The sequence below is a fragment of the Grampus griseus genome (assembly GCF_964374135.1).
Source record: "Grampus griseus genome assembly, chromosome: 12".
Taxonomy (NCBI): domain Eukaryota; kingdom Metazoa; phylum Chordata; class Mammalia; order Artiodactyla; family Delphinidae; genus Grampus; species Grampus griseus.
The window spans coordinates 70,142,743-70,162,658 of NC_139006.1; the positions used below are offsets into that span (position 1 = coordinate 70,142,743).

General features: G+C 36.5%; 1 protein-coding gene across 4 annotated transcripts in view; it reads right to left on the reverse strand.

Moving 5' to 3' along the window:
* TCF4 (transcription factor 4) overlaps nt 1–19,916 on the reverse strand; it is a 360,765-nt gene that overhangs the window by 111,394 nt on the left and 229,455 nt on the right. For all 4 annotated transcript variants that reach the window (XM_082667162.1, XM_082667160.1, XM_082667161.1 and 1 more), the window contains 2 exons: nt 16,439–16,568; nt 15,904–15,953 (listed from right to left, as the gene is read on the reverse strand). In XM_082667162.1, the coding sequence (XP_082523288.1) occupies nt 15,904–15,953; nt 16,439–16,568 (180 nt within the window). The remainder of the gene's footprint in view (nt 1–15,903; nt 15,954–16,438; nt 16,569–19,916) is intronic.

Below are 19,916 nucleotides of genomic sequence, written 5' to 3' on the forward strand. Positions count from 1 at the left end.
AACATCCTAAATCATACTCCACATACTTTAAATAGCCTGAAATAACTTTTATTAATAGCGTGTAAGTCTTGTATTCATAACTGAGTCTTCACAGTGAATGCACTATTTAGGTATATTCTGATGAATTGTCATAGGAAAAAAGGATCTGCCGTCGTTTCTAAACAAAATCTCCAATTACACAGTTCCAAGACAACAAAATGGACCTTAATTTAAAGTATTAAAAACAATGGGCTAAGACACCCGGCCTAGAAAAAAAATTCCTTTCAGAAAAAAGGAAATAGTATAAAAACTCTTGCATACTTAAAATGAGTTTTAAATAGATGCAGGGGACAGTGCCTGCACCTTTCTAGAAGTAAGAGCATATATTACGAAATAATAATTTGAAATTAAATAACTGATACTAGCAATTTGAGTTATCCAGTTGAATTCATAAATTATGACCTGGCTAACTCGGAATTAAAATGATTAATTATTCAAAATAAACCACTGCCTGTTCTAGAAAACATCTTAATCCTAACCTAGAGAAAAGTTACTATTTAGTAACACCTTTCTTCAAGGGGCTAAGACCACTCCATTTCCACTGTCAAAAATACCCATTTAAATGGGTAATAGCCAAATATATACCGATGAATTATTCAGATCTTCTCAAATGTTGAGGCAAAAGGAAGGTTTGGCAAATTGGTACTATATTTTCAGTTTAATTATAAAACCGATTCTTAGGAATTAAAAATAATGTCTTAAAAGCTGACTGAGGCCCAGATTTGGCCACTGAAGGCTGTGTGACGCTCTTGCTGAAAGACAAGAACAGAACAAACACATCCGAGCAGAGTGTGCCGGCCACAATCATGGAACTTACACCCAGGGAAACCTGTCCTTAATTTATCCCGTCGTGTGTAGATTTGGCAAGAATCTCCAAACATCATTTACATACCATATGCCCTGAATTACCTAGGCACAATGGCTGTGGATAAATATGATGTTTCAGGTCTGACTGTTCGCTTCCTTTTATAAGTTTTGCAACTTTCATTTCATTTTTCTCTTTACTAAACAACTGAATACGATATTGTGTGCTGCATTAGAATGTTTTGCTAAATCAATAAATAGTTCATTGTGCCTTGTGATTAGAAAAAAATGATCCTGAGGTAGGCGACCAGGAGGTGTTATTTCTCCTAAGTAAGAATCAAATAAAGAAAATCAGCTCTTTATGCTCTGAACTCATTTTAACCTTCGGTCTCTTTACTAGGCATATAAGTGCGAGGCAGTCAACAATTAAATAGACAGAAATCAAATATTATGACTTCTGTGGAACGTATAAAATTGGTCAGCAAGTTTTCATGTTTAAAATGCGTCCATGAAAATAGATTCTTGGTAATTCCTGTATTTGTTCCTCTTCTAATTAAAAGGCATTATTATTGTCTGGCCCCTTAGCTTCCCTCTTCCCCCAACAATGGTATTAACACAAACTTAGTAATATTTGTCCAGATTCTCACACTAAACTTAAAGTCAGATTGATAAAAATGTACACTTAAACCAAAAAGATCAATAGCCTAAAAAAGGCTTGGAGCAGAACTACGTACATATTTTTTGTTGTGTACTATAAATTTGACTGTATAAACTTCCAATTAAAAATGACATTCACACCATCATTTTTGATAGAATTTTGCACAGTAGGAATACTCATTAATGCAGGGTAATACAGTGTGATAAGCAGCTTAGACATCAAAATAGCAAAAAAAAAAAAAAAAAAAAAAAGCCAGTTGGTCGGCTCTTTACATGAGTAAAATAAAACTTAAAAAAATTAAATACCTGAGGAATTAATTAAAAAGAACACTTATTGGCATACATATTTTTTTTAACTATGTCGAATCAAGAGCATCCACTTTCTAGTCAGTTTCTACTGCAGAGGTCTCAGTCCTAGTACAAAAACACACAAAAAAACACATCCATCCTATAGCTGATGATAATACATTAAATGCATTACAATATTCAACACAGAATAAAATTGAAGTTAAATCATTTTACTTATCCTACAAGTACCCTCCTAAATAGAGTGTGTGTATATCTATATACACTTATATATTTTTTTAATCATTTAATTGAAGGTATCTGAAATATCTGAATTCTTTTCAGCATTGGTAAAAGAGAGGCAGGCAGGAGCCCATCAGCTACAAATTGTGGGCACATGGGTCATTTCTTGCTCTTAAAACTGTAAAATACAAAGTGATGATATAATCCTCAGGAAATGGCAAAGGAGAAAGAGGTAAAAGGCAATGCGGTTATTTTAGAATCCTATGAAATAATTTGCTTTCTTTAGGGGACAAGGAAAGAAAAGAAGCTACCCCTTGAAGACGGGCAATGAAAGGGTTAACAGACATATGCTGTATAATTAGGAGATGCATTAATGATTATGAATAGTAAATGATTTGGCGCAAAGAAAAAAATTTTAGTCAAAGGGACATGTACCTATCTTACATGTTTATTAGTAACTGTATATAACTAGAGAATTCTGCTATTAAGAATCTTGCATTATTGGTGTAAATACTTCCAAGGGTACATCAAATTGTAATCTTTCATATGACATCCATCAAACCAGGCTGGAGATTTTGACAAACATTAAACACAGTAAGGAGGCAATTATGTATGCATGATTTAATCTGCAACTAATTAATATGCAAATTTATTCATATGTTAGTTACTAAATTAAAAATGCAAAGAAGCCCTTATGGTGATTCTCGAAATTTTGCACAAACAGAACATTTAAAATGTAAGAAAAATGAAGTTTTTTAGAAACCTATAACACACTTTTAGTGTCTCCAGAACCTGTTGCATTAAGAAGACTCAAAAAAATGTTTGTTTAAATACTAGATAATAATTTAAAAGGTGTGCTAATTTTATGTGAGAATGTGGGAACAGAAAGGTTAATCAGAATTCTCTCGAACTCTTAAGAGATACACTCTAATTACCAGACAAATGGTATTCTATTTCTAAGCTTCCTTCCCTGCTTTTAGGGTTGTCAAAAGTTGGTCATCTTACTGATATCTTGTACAAATGGTTAGGGGAATAAATAGTATATGAAAGCGACTAGATATATTGAAAATTCCAGGGTAACTTTGAGACCATTTGGTGCTCACTAAACACACAATTCACTCCTCAAGATGGCAACTCGCTCTTTTTGCCTTTGGGGAACAGCTCTTTGCAAACAGAGGAATGGGAGGAAAATCTTGAGAAATTCTCCCCAACTCTCTTCCGAATGAATCCTTCAAAGAAAATAATGCCACTAACCCAAGAGCCACAACCTCCCCCCAAAAGCAGAAGGTAATTCCGTCTGAATTCAATCTGGCTATTTTAGCCCTGCGTTTTCCAGACAGCCCAAAACGCATTTGACTCTTTGATGGTAGATGAGGGATGTGGAGTCGTGTCATTTAAAAAGATCTTTGGATGTCTGCATACTGGGGAATATCCACTGAAGTGCATATCTTATCCTTGGGCACCGCTGCCTTCTGCGAGAATCTGATTTCCCGGTGATTTCCTAGTGATCAGCAGTGAGATTTCGTGTGGATCACCTCTGATCTGATTACCTTTTTCATCATTCGAAGTCCGACGGGCCATGTATACAGCTCCTGGAGCTGGCTCTGGGAACAGCGGTAGTGGCCTCAAGAAATCAACGCAAGTCAACTGTATGAGGAAGCACAATAGCGGCGTCTACGGCTCTTCCTAGGGCACTGAACTCTCACCCACGTTAGAAACAAAAAAAAAATCGCCATCAGTCGCATCGCTGCCAAGTGACACACAAAAAGGAAGTTAACCATTGGTTGTTACTTTTATTCAGTCTGACTCTGATCTCCCAGCTTCCCTTCGCCCCTTCTGATGCCAAGCGGGCTACAGCTTGCCCATTTCATTTCAACCGCGGCAGCCAAAAAAAGCACTGCCCCACCGCGCAGCGACAAGCAGTCTGTTTTGATATTAGTACCTCAGTATGAGCTAGCAGAGAGTCAGATGTCCCCAAACTATGTGCCCTCCCCTGAGGGACTCGGTCCCGGCCTTCCTTGGCCGGAGAGATGGTGAGCCTGCCACAAATCCTCAGCTCCGAGAGCACCGGGGAAGGGAACGCACCATCCACGGGGCTCAGGCAGAAATGGCGAGGAGAGCCTCTTCTGGGGAGAGGATTCCTGCCCTCCCATTTAACACTTGTGTCTAACTGGAAATATTAGCTCGGCTTCTCTGCGCTCCCTGCCAGCCAGCATTCAGGAGTGCAGACTGAATTATGTAAGGAAAGGAGTCCTTTTCTTACGTAATTAAATCTTAGTAGGGGCTAGTTAAGTAAACATCAGATTTTCTTATTTTTCTTTCATAAAAGAAAGAGGTCGATGTGGGATTCAGAAGAATACTTTTTTCCCCACTGATTCTCAGAGAGGGAGGGAGATGGTAATAAAATCCTCCCTTTCTCTCCCCCAAACGCTCTGCTCTCTTCGCTAAATACACTGAATCTGCCTTTAACCTGGTTTAACCCCTGAATGTGTCTGGAACATGCTCATTCTCTCCAGCCTTAACGGATCAGGTTTTTTTAGGGTTCCAATGAGGCAGCCGCAGGTGAGGAACTTGATTCCTGGGCACTGCAGGAATCTGAGAGGAAACGAGGCATCTTTAAGTTTTACAGGTGACTCAATTTTGCTTGTGACCAGAACTGAACATAAAGCTTTTAAAAGCTTCAATGTACACATTTATGCGTTCATTACACAGTGTTAAATCTAATTTGTTCTTTTTACTGTCACAGGAAGCACATGCTTAAAGCAATCTGTTTCCTCATGTGAATGCTTTCCTGTCTGTTTAAAAAAAATTGCGACACACTTTACCCTGAGTAACCAAGAGGTGATCATAAATATCCCTAAATAGCATTAAACAGATATGAAAGACATTAACACTTCCAGAATGCCAAAGGAGTATTAAAAAAAAAATTCTAACAGATGCTCCTAGGTCAAAAAGTGAAATGTGTGTTTCCTGAAAAAACACTCTCATCAGAATCATAAATGAACTGGGAGAAGTGAGGTGTTGCTGAACAAACCAGGATCCTCTTGGTGAGGAACTCGGCAACCCACTGCCAAAGTGCACTTGCCATAAAAAGCCAAATGGAAATGGAAGTTTGATGAAAACCAATATCCTTTGTAATCCACAAGGTGGCAATGACTACAAATGAGGGACGACTCTTTGAGGAAGAGGTCCAGCCAAAAGGGACCTTTCCTGAGGAACTTAACGCGGGGTCTCGTTTTGCTGTACATTGAAATTGGCTGGGAAGAGATATTTGTTGTGAAATGTATCGGTCATGCTCTCTCTCCTCCACCCCCTTTGGCAGATGTTTTTTTTTTCCCTTTAAATGCAAGAATTCATGAATCAGCCCTTGCAAAAATTGTTTTAGGTTTCCCACAGCTGACAAGCAAAAAATACTTTTTTTTCCCCTAATGAATTCAGCAATGGCATTGAGAAAAAAACACATTACTAGGCAGCAAAGGCCAGAATCCCCCAATTCTTTGACTTTCCCTGAAAACGTCTGTTTCAATAATCCTGTTTAATGTTAGAAATGGACCTAAACAATCCTAAACAAATCGAACTCTGTTTTACTTTAGAAGAGAAGCAAACTGCCACACGCACCCACCTAGTCAAGGTATCTTCGTCTTGTCAGATGAAGTCAAAACCCCAGGCCTCACCGTGTCTTTTTATGGGTACCACAGCCAGCCCTACAAAGGGAGACCCGGGCATCACTCGGGAGCCCCGCTTCTGGCCACTTACAGGATGACGCTGACAGAATACGAAATCAGAAGCATGTATCTCCTTATCACTTAGAGGCAGGGCTGATTTAGGCATAAACAAATGATTGGCAGAGAGAATCAAATTATGAGGACTCCGTCATCTTGGCCTGATGTCCTCTTTCAAAAGAGAAAAGATGGAGTACGCCCTTCCAACACAAACTTTGCTGAGCGATGAAGCTGGATGATTCAAAAGGCTGACTAGGTGTCTTGGACGGATGGAGATACTATTGTAAGGACAAAGAGGTACAGAGAGTGCTCCCTATATTTCCTAAGTTGAGAAAAAGCAAGTGGCCTCCATTAGGTAGAATTTTTCTGAATGCACTTGAGACCCTGGTCTTAGTTTCTGCTCTGTCACTAACAAGCTGCATGTTTTTCTCTAGCGGTTACTCTGTTACGTTGCCAGTGCGCTTATCACAGTTATCATTAGCTGTTGATTTCTAGATACCTACAAGGCCTCAAGGCTATGCTAAGCACATTATATATTTTTTTGTAATTTATTTATCACAATATCCTTAGGAGGTATGTATATTTTCCCCATTTTTCAGGGAAGTAGTCAAGGATAATTACATCATATGTCCAGAGCCAGGTAGCTAGTAAGTGGCATAGCCAACTTTAAAAACCCAAGTAATCAGATTCCATGCTCTTAACCACTAGATGATACTGTTTCTATTACAGAAATGCTATTCTGGAATGTCTGGATTTTCTAAGGGATCTGCCTGGGCCAAAGTGGTGCATAATAACCAGTGACTTAGAGGTATTGAGGGTCATTCTACAGTGAGATGAAATTTCTGAATATTTAATCTATTCCACATCATCAAATACTTGCTAAATGAGCATCAGCCAGGCTGCAGAGAGCTTCTGGTCTACAAAGTAGCTTGCAAATAGCCTCACGGTTAAGGACACAGAAAACCTTGAAGGCTGACTGTCGAGGTCACCATCCCAGCTCTGCCACTTACTAGCTGTGTCACCTTGGCCATGTTTCTTCACCTCTCTGTGTCTCCATTCTTTTATGCGTGAATAAACAGTAGTACCCGTCTCAATTGGATGGTGTAGGGATAAATGACTGAATAGATGCAAAGTGCTCAGTGTGTGATGCAGAATCAGCACTGTGTTAAGGGTTTGTTAGTATACCAACATCAACCAGCTCACTAAGCAGGCACTATTTCTATCTCTTTTATAGACCACAAGATAGGTTTGTGACCTAACCAAGACCACTGAGTGAGTAAGTAGAGGATATTAGACACTAAACTAGGAAGATCTCTTTATTTCTAGTGGTGTTATCTGCACCCTACTCTACCACTTTTATTACTATATTCATTCGCTGGAAATATATTTTGAAGTGTTACACAGAAGGCAGTGGGTTGAGTTTCTATGGGACAAAAAAAGATGTACATAAAACAAGAAAGACCTTTACTCTCTTCAAGGTGATTACAAGTGAGTAGGGGGATTCAGCATCTCCATAAAAAACCTAAAGGACAAAACGTCTCTGTGTTACACTGGGTGTGATTTTAATTTTTTGAATATGTACAACTTTCTCCAAAGGCCAGACATGCTCTTTAAAATGCTAAGGCCATTCCCCAAATTGGGATGTGAGTGACACTACATTGAATTGTTCAATGATACATGGCATGTCTGGCTTTTAGTTTAGTTGAAAAATATGCTTTGAATAAGTATAAATGAAGAAAGAAATGAATGAATGAATGAAAACTTCTAAAAATGCTTTTTGCCCCCTCCCACCTGGGTGCTCCCAGTTTATTATAGGGTTCCTCTTAACAGCTAGATTGTTGATGTAATTTACGAAAGGGAAAACAAAATAGCATTGTTTGTAAAATAATTACTTATTGGGGTTTGAATTTTGTAATTCCGACTATATCTGCTCATAACAGATATGCTTAGTTCTGTTTTCTTCTGCCTAGCACCATCGACTAAGCTACAGATTTTATGGCAACATCTTGTATACATTTAAAAATAAAATTCACATAAAGGTACTCTATGAGGAACCCACAGGTTTTGGTACTGAAATTTCACTCACCAAGCAGATGCCTTACTATTAAGCATGACATAAGTGGCAGAACGTGTATCTTTTTATTACATAACAATACTTTCAAATACTACAACAGTTACAGAAATAGGTTTATTTTCCTATTTAGCTTCATGGTTGAAAACATTCAAACTGATTCAACAAGTCTTCATCACCAGGCCATGAATATTCTTTTAAAATCTCAGTTCCAGGAGAAATAAGACATGAATTAAGTACTGCTGCATCCTTAGACAAATTTTATTTTTATCTCCTCTGCTAACATCTCAAGCTATTCGACTTTCTTACCATAAAGCCCCAATTTTTATACTCCACTTATTACTGAATTATTTTGTACTTCAAATTTGTTTCATAATGAGCAAGCCAGAAAATATTATTGTACCCTGGGCTTATACACCTGAGCACCTGTGAGACAGCCGCATTCCCCAAACAGGGTTACTCGAAAACATTACCGCTCAGAACCAGCCACCTACTTGAAACTGCCTTCTCACAGCAGCTAATGACACAATGATAAACTGTGCCAATTGGTAGAATGAAAGCCATTACAATATTATTATAAGTATAATCCAGGAGGCATATTTAGAATGATATGGGCTGGGAGGGAGGAGGCCGCGGGAGAGAGTTAGAAACTCTGTCTCAGATTATATCAAAATAATTGCTCCAAAACAGCATTTTTCTAAAATCCCTAGACGGGAACAGCAAGTGGTGACAGTGACAGGTTTTGTACGTGCATGTAAGGCAGGTACCACAAGGGTAATTTTTCTGAGAAAACGTAAGTCTTTCTGAGTCCATGTTTCACAAAGGAAATGCTTTTTCATCACCATGGCTGAAAACAATTGACAGAGGGCAACACACCAAAAAATTTTCTTTATACTTGGCTATGAAGGGGGCTGCATAAAAAAAGTCCCTATTCTTCTGTTGCACTGAACACTCAAAATAAATTGAGTGAAATTTAATCCACACACAGATCCTCCTCTGATTACTCTAGAAGTAAACGCTTATGGATCAAGTTTCAAGCCTAGCAGAATACTGATGATGAATTCCTCAGATGACAAAATTAGACTAGAAAGACAATAGTGGGTGCCTGTAAAGCACGGAAATGGAATCCTTAAAAGGTTCTGTTCAAAATCGAATTTGCACGTTCTCTCGGAATTCAAATCGATGCTTCTCCTTGAAACTTAAAGCATCTTTATTTCCAACCCTGAAATTTTCCAAAATGCAGAATCTTCTGCACTACCTTCATTTCTCTGAAGAGGGAGTATAAGCTCTAGCAAAGCAGGAAACTCCTCAAATAGCTCTGCACCTATGCAACAGCTGTAACTAAAAAAAAAAAAAAAAAAAAAAAAAAAAATCAGAATCATTCACATGCTGCTGTTCTGAGATAAAATACCGGAGTATTTAAAATTACAAACTTTGCACCGAATTTTAGAAAAGCTCTCATTCCTTTTAAAACGAGCATGTTCGTGTATACACACATACACTGGGACAGTTGAGATCAAGGCTGAGAATTTCACGTTATTGCTTTGAAATGCAACTTTATGTTCAGTTTAAGAATTCAGTGCAATTTATTAAAATAAAACAACACAGCAAGTGTCTGTCAACAGCCTGATAGAATCTAACCTGCCTTAAGAAAATAAAACTTTGCTATTTTTGAAGAAACTCTTCATGCCTCTCAGGATTATTCCTACATATTCATTCTGAGAGCATCTTATTTAAAGTCCTTGAATTTCTATCTGACTTTGATTCATGACTTTCAAACAAAAAATTTAGAATTGCTTGAAAGCAAGAAGGCACACCTTGAAAAAGCAGAGTTGTCAGTAATCGGGGGAAAAAATGAGAAAATTTTGCAATGTTAGAAAATAAGACATGTTTCAATTGATGAAATATTAAAAGTTTAAAATGATATTCAACCGAATATCAAGCCAAGCATCTCTATCATTCCACAAATACAAAATAAATGCACAGTTAAGCCAGACGCTGCAGAACAAGTTTTTATAATTTCGAAACACTCACAAGCCTGTCATAATTCTCTCTCTAGGTAAAGCAGCCTTATAGCAGCTTCTTAGCTTCTTAATAATTAAACCACTCAGATGGAGCCCAGGACTTCACACCAAAATGTACTCTTCAGTAAAAGTGAGAAAATAAGGTTCAAAATAACAGTTCCCTGAAACGTATTTCTCCTTTCTCAACAAACGAGTCCAGTTTTACACTAAATGCTATTGTTCCGAAATTTCAACAGAAATCTTAGCAGTTGAAATATTGAAACCTTGGTTTAAAATAAAAGGACACATGGAGGTGAGAGGGGAGACATCATTTGTACCACCTTAGAAGAGCTTGCTTAGTAGAATAATCAGACAAAGCTGGCTGAGAAGGTGTCTCCATTGTGGAAATAGCTAGGTGGTTGTGTCTTGTTGGGAGTGTTTCAGGCATACATCCTTTTCATTTGTAAATATAATCCCAGCCGAGCTCAGAAATACACAAACCTTTCACCCACAGTTAACTGAAGAGTTTTTCTTCTCCCTTATGTTTCTTCTCATTTTATATTTAAAATATACACATACCAGAAGACACCTCTTTAAGGGGAGCAGAATTGGATTTCAAGACAGGGAGGATAGTAGAAGAGAACCCTCATTATTGCAAAATTTGGAACCAAAAATATAGAAATCTTTTAGAAAACTCCTCAGAGATTCGAACGCCTACTGGATTAGGTGTTGTATATTTGTATGAATTTTATATGCTTTTTGAAATATTTTTAATGGAATAAGCACCCCCAATGAAAACTTAAATATAGATTCTCCTATAACCAGCAATTCAAAAAAAAAACACCTTAACTTCTGTAACCTATAACTGCAGTGAAGAGGAAAAGACTGATTAATGTACATGCTAAACTTTTGAAGCCTTTGGTTTAGTGACTTCAGTATTAACTGAACAAAACATAAATAAATACTTTCTTTGTGATGAATATTTTCTCGACTTTCAAGGTGTTGCCCCCAATGTCACGTTACATATTCTGTGTGAATTCTGTGAATAATTCTTTTGCCCTATTTGTGATGATTTAATTGCATTATCCTTTACCTTCTTTCTGCCTATACATTTTCATGACAAATAAGCATAATTTTAATATCCACAGTTCATATTTCAATATCACTCATTAGAAAATGGGCACGCTATGTTTAACGTTAACTATTATGAGCTATCCTAACATTTTAACGTAAACACCTACAGTTAAACTTTTTCACAAAGTATCTACTTCTCTAGGAATGAACTTTGAAGAGGCCCCTCCTTTTATAGCTTATCACACAATTGGCTTCTTCTAGACTTTTCTACACAGGATGGTGCCCAGGTGGCTGACACCTAGTTCACTTTAGAATCAACATAAATTTTATTTCAGCAAAAGTTGTATTATCACTCAAGTTAAAAGTTTGTTCTCATGAAAAAGCATCATTATGATTTCCTTAAGATCAATTTCAAAAGTGATGGGGGAAATTAAGTATTTTAAGTACTGAGGCTTTCAATCATATAAAATTTCTGGGCTTCTAATAAGATAAAAAAAATTACCAACTTCTCTTTTAAATTGTTTGTGATTTCTTCAAGCATCTGTGAAAAAACTTTTTTTTCTAAAAATAGCTGAGGGTATAACCTCAACATGTTTGCAACCTTCAAATATGAAGGTTTTCATATAATGGAAAATACAGAGAACAGTTAATGCTGTCAGCATTATCCACGTTTTCCTCATATTCCTAAAACTCTCTTCTGTGAAAAAATGTCTCATCCAGACTTTAAGATTTTATTTTATTTAAAAATTCTTTCCTTAAAAAAACTGGTTATCCCAGTATCTCATACACATTGCGTTTTTATTTTTCGAGTCTACCTAATGATTAACTCATATCTCAAATTTCCTTGGAGGATCCAAATCTTATTTTAGATTCTTTAAGATAGTTGAAATTGTTTTCCTTAAAATTCATGTGTTCAAAATTATCTCTGACCACTTAATACAAAGCTTGTTAGATCTTCCTGAATTTAAAGGCAAAAATCAAACCAAAACACAACTGCAATTTCACAGACTTTCTTAAAAAGTGCAGTTTGAAAAAAAAAGATAGCCTGTAATAAGAAAAGTCATAGACTATTTCTAAAGGTAAAACTTCATATTTCTAGAGAATTCTGAAGTTTCAGGGATTCTAACTGGGGATCTTGGTGAGACTGTCACTGAAGTTTCAAAACTGAATTAGAAGTGAAGACAAATTCCACCAATGTTTGAAGTAGAATGGTTGTAGTTGTTAACAGTTTCTGGTTAAATGTCTATCATTTTGAAACATTCCAAATTATAAGAAGATGAAGATTTTATGTGTTTACATATTGGTGGGCACACTAAAGTTTCTGAAAGACAATGTCTTTTGTTTCTGTGTTTTTTCTGTGTGTTTGGAAAAAATATTTTAAAACAGCACCAAATAAAAGAAAATTTTTTTCTGCTTTCTAGATTTTAATGCTTCCATGTTAATTTCTAAGAATCATGGACATTTTGTCAAAAAATGTGATTTAACGCGGTATAATTTTCTCTGCACTAACTCATGATTCAATACGTATGACAATTAGACTATACAAAGATAGGAAATTTGCTGGACGGAGCAGTAAAGTTGAAAGCTATTAAGTCCAAGATGATGTATGGCTTCAAAAAAAAAAAAAAAACAACATGTAGAAATTGAACAAAGAAGTTCACGTGCAAGTGCAAGAAATTAGATAGGCAAGATAAATCCTCGCATCCACAAAAAAACAAAAAAAAACAAAGCTATACTGTTAAAGTCCTATCAAAAGATGAGGGCTGTAAGACATTGAGATGTAGCTGAAAAGAGCAACATACTAAAATGGGAAGAGAGAGCACAAAAATGTTCCCCAGTACTAAGCAGGGCTCCTGTGGGCAATTAGATAGTTGTCAATTTCACACAGCCTTTCCTTTAAAAAAAACATCACCCCAGCCCTAACTACAGGCCTCTGCTCTCCAAGGGGACAGACTCCCTTCCCTCCACTGCGCCTGTGCATTGCGACCCTGCAGGCTGGTTCTTCCGCCGCCCTATCACTGTCATGCTTCCACAGTGACTCGAGGTCTCTAGATGCTGCGCACAGTACAAACACATTCAAGGATCCTGCCAGATCCATGGCACAATGTTGGGCCAGGCTTATGTTTTCTCTCTCCCACAGATGCTGCAGTTATTTTCAAAAACAGGGCCAGTCCAGCCCCTCACTCTCCCAATTTCCTGCAAAGATCCAGACTAATGGCAGCAAGAGAAGTCCAGTCTCTGTCCCCTAGTCCTGCCATAAATAATATCTGATTACAGATGTTACCGTTTAAATTTTCTTCCTTTATGTTAAGGAAGAGAAAGGGCCCATTTTGAAAAGAAGAAGAAAAAAAAGTGAGTTGACAGAACAGATTGTGACAGATTTATTACTATTTATCATGGTAAATATGTATTGAAGAAAACATATAAATGTCTTTATCTAGTCATAATCACTCCAAAAGAAACCTTGTATTATCCCCAATTTTTTATTTGTCATAAAAATATTCATACATATTGAAGTAAGTTTTAGAAGTATCTCATGGGATAAAAATTATCTGAGCTTAAAAGAAGGACTAAGCATGGCAGAGGTCTAAATATACAACAATATAGATCTACCGGGGCAAAAGTGTTACAGTATCTAATACAGATCGTCTCTTTAGATCAAATTGAAATACATATTTTGTGCAGTGATAAGGCGTGTGGATTCTGTTATCAGTAATAAGCGATCCAATTCATGTAACAAAGCTAACATAAACTAAGTTAAATTGCTATTAAAAGAGAGCTGAGATTTGTTTAAGTAATGACAATAAATAGATGACTGGATTCTAAAATCAACCAAACTAACTTCTTCTTGCTTAAAACAAACAAACAAAAAACCAAACAAGTGAAAAAATAACAAGGATAAAATTTCCATTTCAACTGAGTTTTCCTCCTTATCTTTCAAAAAAGAGTTCCTTATGGACCAAAATACCAAAATGTTCCTTAAGGACAATTAAAACGTTCAGCCAACATAAATTCTCAAAGAAGAGGAAACCCTAAACTGACCACCAAAAGCCAAAAATTAAATAATACAAACGACATTTTCAAGTCCTGATTTACTGGGAAGAAAGGAAAGATACTTTTATACTTCTGAACATATGACAACATATCAGCAACACATAATTGTCTTAACAGCAAAGGAAAAAACTATACCAGTGAAATTTTCTATAGTGGCCAGTTAGCTCTACAGAAATACTTAAAAATTTACAATGAATTATGAGAACTTGTTGTTGACAATGATTAAATGGATAGATAATATCTACTGCCACACCAAAGCACTCCTTAGAAACTCTGTAAATTTCTGCATAATTTTAGCACTGGAAAAAATAAACTAAGTTTATTTGAATATGAGGCATAAACAGTGTACTATAGCTTTAAGTTTTGCATGGCTTTTAGAGCAAAGAGCTATTCTATCATTTTAGAACATTCAAAGGTCCACTTATTGTATTTAATACTGTCCGTATTAGGTTCAGGCATGTTTAAAATGTAAACAGCTGTGAGGACTATATCATTTGAAGTTGTCATAAAAGCTATTAAAAGCTAAAGTTTCATCTACATTAAATCTACCACAAATTTCAAGCTTAAAATATGCTTATAAAAACCTGCAGGGATATTAGCCAATTTCAAGACGACACAGAAATTCAAAGAATAAAACACTCAGTATGTTTTTAAGTGACTTATTGGTAGTCCAAAGCGACTATTTTACACACCACTGGCAGTTTTATTTACACAATATTTTTATATATTTATGGATAATTTTGTGACGCTTCTTCAACATTACCGAGTCTATGATAATCAGCGTACAAAATTTGTTTTTTCTCCCTGATAAGACTTATTCTGATATATTCGCTTAATAATTTTTTGGATGCACTGAACTGAAATCAAGTCAAACACACAGGTGTTTGGGTTAATCTAATCTCAGCACATTTGCAAAACCTATTATTCTTCTAATTTATTAAAAATGGAATAAAACTAATATGCGAGCACTGATTGGTAATATTATTTTCAGAAATCTAAATATAATTTTATTTTAGAGTACAAGAATTTATAAGGCTCATTAGCATTCTTTTCAATGAACACTAGTGCCCTACAGAACACAGAATTAAATTAAAACTATATATATATATATAAAAATATATCATAGGCAGGAAGGAAGAACAAAAAAAGGAGAAAGCAAGCAGGAGACAAGGAAAGAAAAGAGAAACTCTTAGTTTTATTCTACATAAGGGGGAAATTTCTAGAAACAGGTCAGTTCTAAACAAAATTAAATTATCTAGGAGCTCGAATTTGAAAAAATATATATATATGGATTGAAAATAAGATATCATGTATTTAACTATGATTACAACCAACTTTTGCTATGTTGGCAACTGGAGAGACCGCAGCAACCCCTCCTTAGAGCACCAGGTATTAAAACGACCCAGAATGCCTTTGGTTCCAGCTGGATTCTTCTAGTTGCCACCTGGTATTCCAGACACAAATGGCTACTGATGCAGCTACCTTTGCAGCCTTTATTCAGTCCCCTCTCTAGAAAATAGAGACATTCTCCCTGCACTCTGGGCTGAAACCCATGTAAATTTTTCCTAAATCCTCTCCACAAATCTCCTTTCGTATGCAAATCCATAAATCATCATAATACCAACAAAGAATTTAACCAACACGTGAAACTAATACTCATTCTCCTGAAAGCTCTGTGCAGGTAAAACTCCGCGAACTTCAGGCACCTTTTCAAGGCTCTCTTCAGAGCTTAACCAGCTGAGTATCAACACACCCACCCCGTCTTCCAGGATATGCAATTAATCACTCCAACATGGGTCAGGTGGCTGGAGGTGCCCATTTCTACCTCGGCCACATTCTAGATAAACACACCGCTCTGGCGGATGGAACCTCATTTACTGCTATCTCCTTGGCATCAATACAAAGCAGAACAAAATAAACGATATACAAAGCAGAAACAAGCAGTACTTACTGAAGATGGCAAACCTGGAGGAACTTTTCGAACTTTCTTTGTCTGAACCTCTGAAAGAAAATGAGGAGGCTGTGAGGTCCCCTGCATGCCCATTCTCCTAACTAAAAGAGATTACACCACGAAGCCATTTAGACTCGACCAGATTTTCTTAAATCGTGACTTTCGCAAAATGTCGGTACCGCTATCATCTTTTCTTCTGGCAGAAATCAAATCCTGCCTCTTTCATAAAAATGAAGAGATTTAACTTTTTAATGCTCTGGTTTTTAAAAGAGGTTCCTTAGATGGGCGGCCAAGAGAAAACAAGAAATAAGCATACACCAAAATAGTTCTCCTGCTACTGTAAGTTAACATACCCACCCAACGTATTACTGGGGTAGGGTGGTGGGAGAGTCATGAGCCCGACAACTGAGTACAATTCTATGGTTTTTGGGGGGGCGGGGTGAGGATAGTTTGAGAGGATGATATTAAGAAAGAAAGAAAAAGAAGAAAAAGCTACTAATAATCACTCAGGCATTCAAACAGAGGAATACCTTACCCAGGGCACTACTGTGAAGAGGCCTCCTTCGGGGGTTATTGCTAGAATACTGATAATACTGGGAACCAGGTTTGGTGGGCGAAAGGGTTCCTGGGTTGCCCATATCCATGTCACCTCCAAGGAGACTCTGCTAAAAGGTTAAAAAGGAAAAACAAACATATAAGGTTAAGTTTTTACATTTGCCACCCCCCAACTGATTGTTAGTACTTAAACCAATGCAATAAAGGAAACAGCATCTGCTAAGCTGAAACAATTAAAACCCAACATGACAGAAAGCGAAAGAAAAGCCCTCTAAGAAGCTATCCCAAAGTTTGTGAATTTTAAGTTCTTTACTTTGGAGAGGAAGGTAGACAGTGATGTTCATTCAATGAGATTTTCATCTTTTAAGACGACTAACATTTTCATCTTATAAGTAAAGGGCATTTATGCAAGGCTAATATTTTCTTTATCTAGAGATAGGCTCATATCTGGGAACTAGCCATGCCCTTCCCTTAACAAGAACCAGGGAGAATCTGATTTTTCGAACGTACACCATTTCCCCCTGCTGCTCACACTGGGGGAGAGTATAGATGCTCATTTCAGCTGGGAGTTCTGCCTCTCTGCATGACCCTCCACGAATTCACACAGCACCCCCAGAACAGAAAATGCCAACTGAACCAGGAGGAAATTCAAATCCTCACACTGACTCTCAAAATTATAGAAATAGTAGGCATTCTAAGCTAACAGGAGCACATTAAAGGACTTCAGAATGCCCTCTTGAGGACTGTCAGAAACTAAAACACATCCCCACAAATGAAACGTTTACCTGAACACTAGAAAACTTTCCCAAATATCACTAACTTATCATGGCGTGAAAAATCACTAAGCTTTCGAAAATGATGACATACAAAAAATTATATAATAATATCACAGTCTCTAAAAGCTACGTAGAAACTTACCCATAATATATAAATCGCCTGATTATACTCTGCATTGAACACATTGTTCTTTTAATTATTCTGATATGCAAGAAAACCAGTGTAGATACTACCATTTATATTAAGAACAAATTTACTATTTAATAAAGAAATTTTAGAATTAAGTACTAAAAATCTAACTTTATCGTTACTTGTAATCAACTTTTACTGACTGAACTAATTACTGTCCTTGATAAAGTACAGAATGTGTTTTCCCTAATCTAAATTCTAATCACCATGTCACTCACAACAGACTTAGGGATGCTTCACTAACACACTATTCACATGCAAAATACTCTAAATAGGCCAATTATGACTCTGCCCCTGTTCCCTGGTTAACCCGCTGAGAACTGAAAAATTTCACAAGGCAGTCACCAACTAAAACAAAGGGTCCTTGTTTTAAATTAAGACAGTCTTTTTGATTCCTAAATAGCTCAACAAAGTGGCATGTCTTCTAGTGAAAGCAGTTGGTCAAATATGACCCATAAGCTGGAAAATCAAAAATTCAAACCTCCCCTTTCCACCACCATATAGCTAAATATCATAAAGAGAACCTCTCTCTTCCGAGGAGGGATTTTTGTGAGCGCTCGATGAGTAATATATAAAGGACTAATCAGCTACTGACAAGCTTGCCTTCACTGCTTCCAGTTTAAGACTTTTCCAAGGGACACATAATAAACATTACTTTAAAATAAAACTTCGAGGATGAGATTTTAGGATGGAAGGACATTTTGAGTATCAACTCATTTCAAATATCTTAACATTTACCAAATACCTGATACAACCAGATCATTTACCAGACAAAAATCTGACATCCGAATATTCAATTACTGCCTCTTCCGAATTTAGGAAAGATAACAAAATGCAAGGCAATGACAAACTAAAATAGAGGGCTCTTTATAATAGTTCTCTATAAATCAGGAATCCAACAGTATAACATCAAATGATTTCTTTATCACTTTAGGAGTGGCATTTAAAAATTTTAGAATCTCAACCTGAAATTTCGCTCTTGGTAAATCTTACTGACAGTCTGTTTACTTAAGTCCAAGTTTTCTTTGCCATTTCCATCAATAAAGCCATGAATGATTTAAATCACAACCTCTTTACAGTTTGGGAAATCTACAACTGAGCCTTCATTTCACTGGAAAGAGGAGTTTGAAAATGATATTATTGATAACTCCGTAGTTTAGACATTACCCCTATTTCTGCAATTTTCTTTTTCTAAAATTATACGAAATATTCCAAAAAGGGCTGAGCGGATAGGTCGAAGTGCTTGCCTGTCATTTTAATGAGCTTAACCATTGCTTAATTCTTGTTGGTCCTGGTGGCAAAGGTTTTCCCTCCCAAGAAAGTAGATGCATTCAATAGGTCGACATAAAAACAAACAGGCTTGCTGTGCTGTGTTTGAGCAGCATTCACAATAGAGCTTGAAAAATATAAAATGATAACTAGATAGCTAACTGGCTGTGGCTGACCTCATTGCTGTTAATTTTAAAGAAAGTCATTTCATGGGCCAGTTGTAAGTAAATCACGCATCCAACTCTTACATGACATGAACTATGTATAGTGACACAGGACTGAGAGCAGACAGCACTCACAAACATTTAGTGGCTCGTGCTAATCTTTCTTTTCCTTTTTTTTTTTTTTTTGACAAAGCACATTCCTGTTTTTTTCTTTTTAGATCTGTTTGTTCCTTTTTCTCTTTTACTCAGACAATAGAATCATTCTTCTAAAGCATACAAAAATAAGCATTTCCTCACACTTAAGGGAGGCTCTAATCACCCCCCTAGGGAAAATTAAGATATAAATATGTGTTCCTATTGTAGAATACATTTGTAAATGAACAATGACCATTTACTATTGTCTGGCCTTTACCTCACGCACTGAACTCTCTTTAGCTATGAGAAAGATAAAAAAATTTTTTCCACCAGCTGAAAACCTGAGTTTATGAATTTTAAAAAGTTAATGCCATTCAATTTAATAAGTAAATTAAATATTGCACAAAATAGACATGGCATTCATTTATATACGAATTTACCCACATGTATATATACATATTTATATGCGCATGTATATAAGTATATACATATATACATACATATCTGAAGACAAATTTATACTTAGCAAAAGTTAAGTGCAAAAGCTAAAGTCTACTTTCAAAACGGGCAACGTTGCCTTAACCAGGATTAGAAAGGTTTTAGGGTTTTCACATTGTGCAAGCTCATGCTCTGCGGTTACGCTGGGTCCCAGTAGAGAGCTGCCTTAGTCTGCCAGGAAACACTGGAAGCAAGATGTGGCATCTCGCAGAGCTAACCTGTAAATCTTAAAGCCAGAGTTTAGCATTTTGTTTAACTGCCTGCAACGTGATGCGCCGATCTCTTCCCCTTATTCGCTCCTTATTTTCTTCCGAAGACCAACCATTTTGACTTAAAATACCCTAACCAAAGAATAAAATGTACTGACTTTGTCAACTCGATTTAAACATTTGGGAGTCCACCCTCTGCAATCAATGCTTCAGCAAA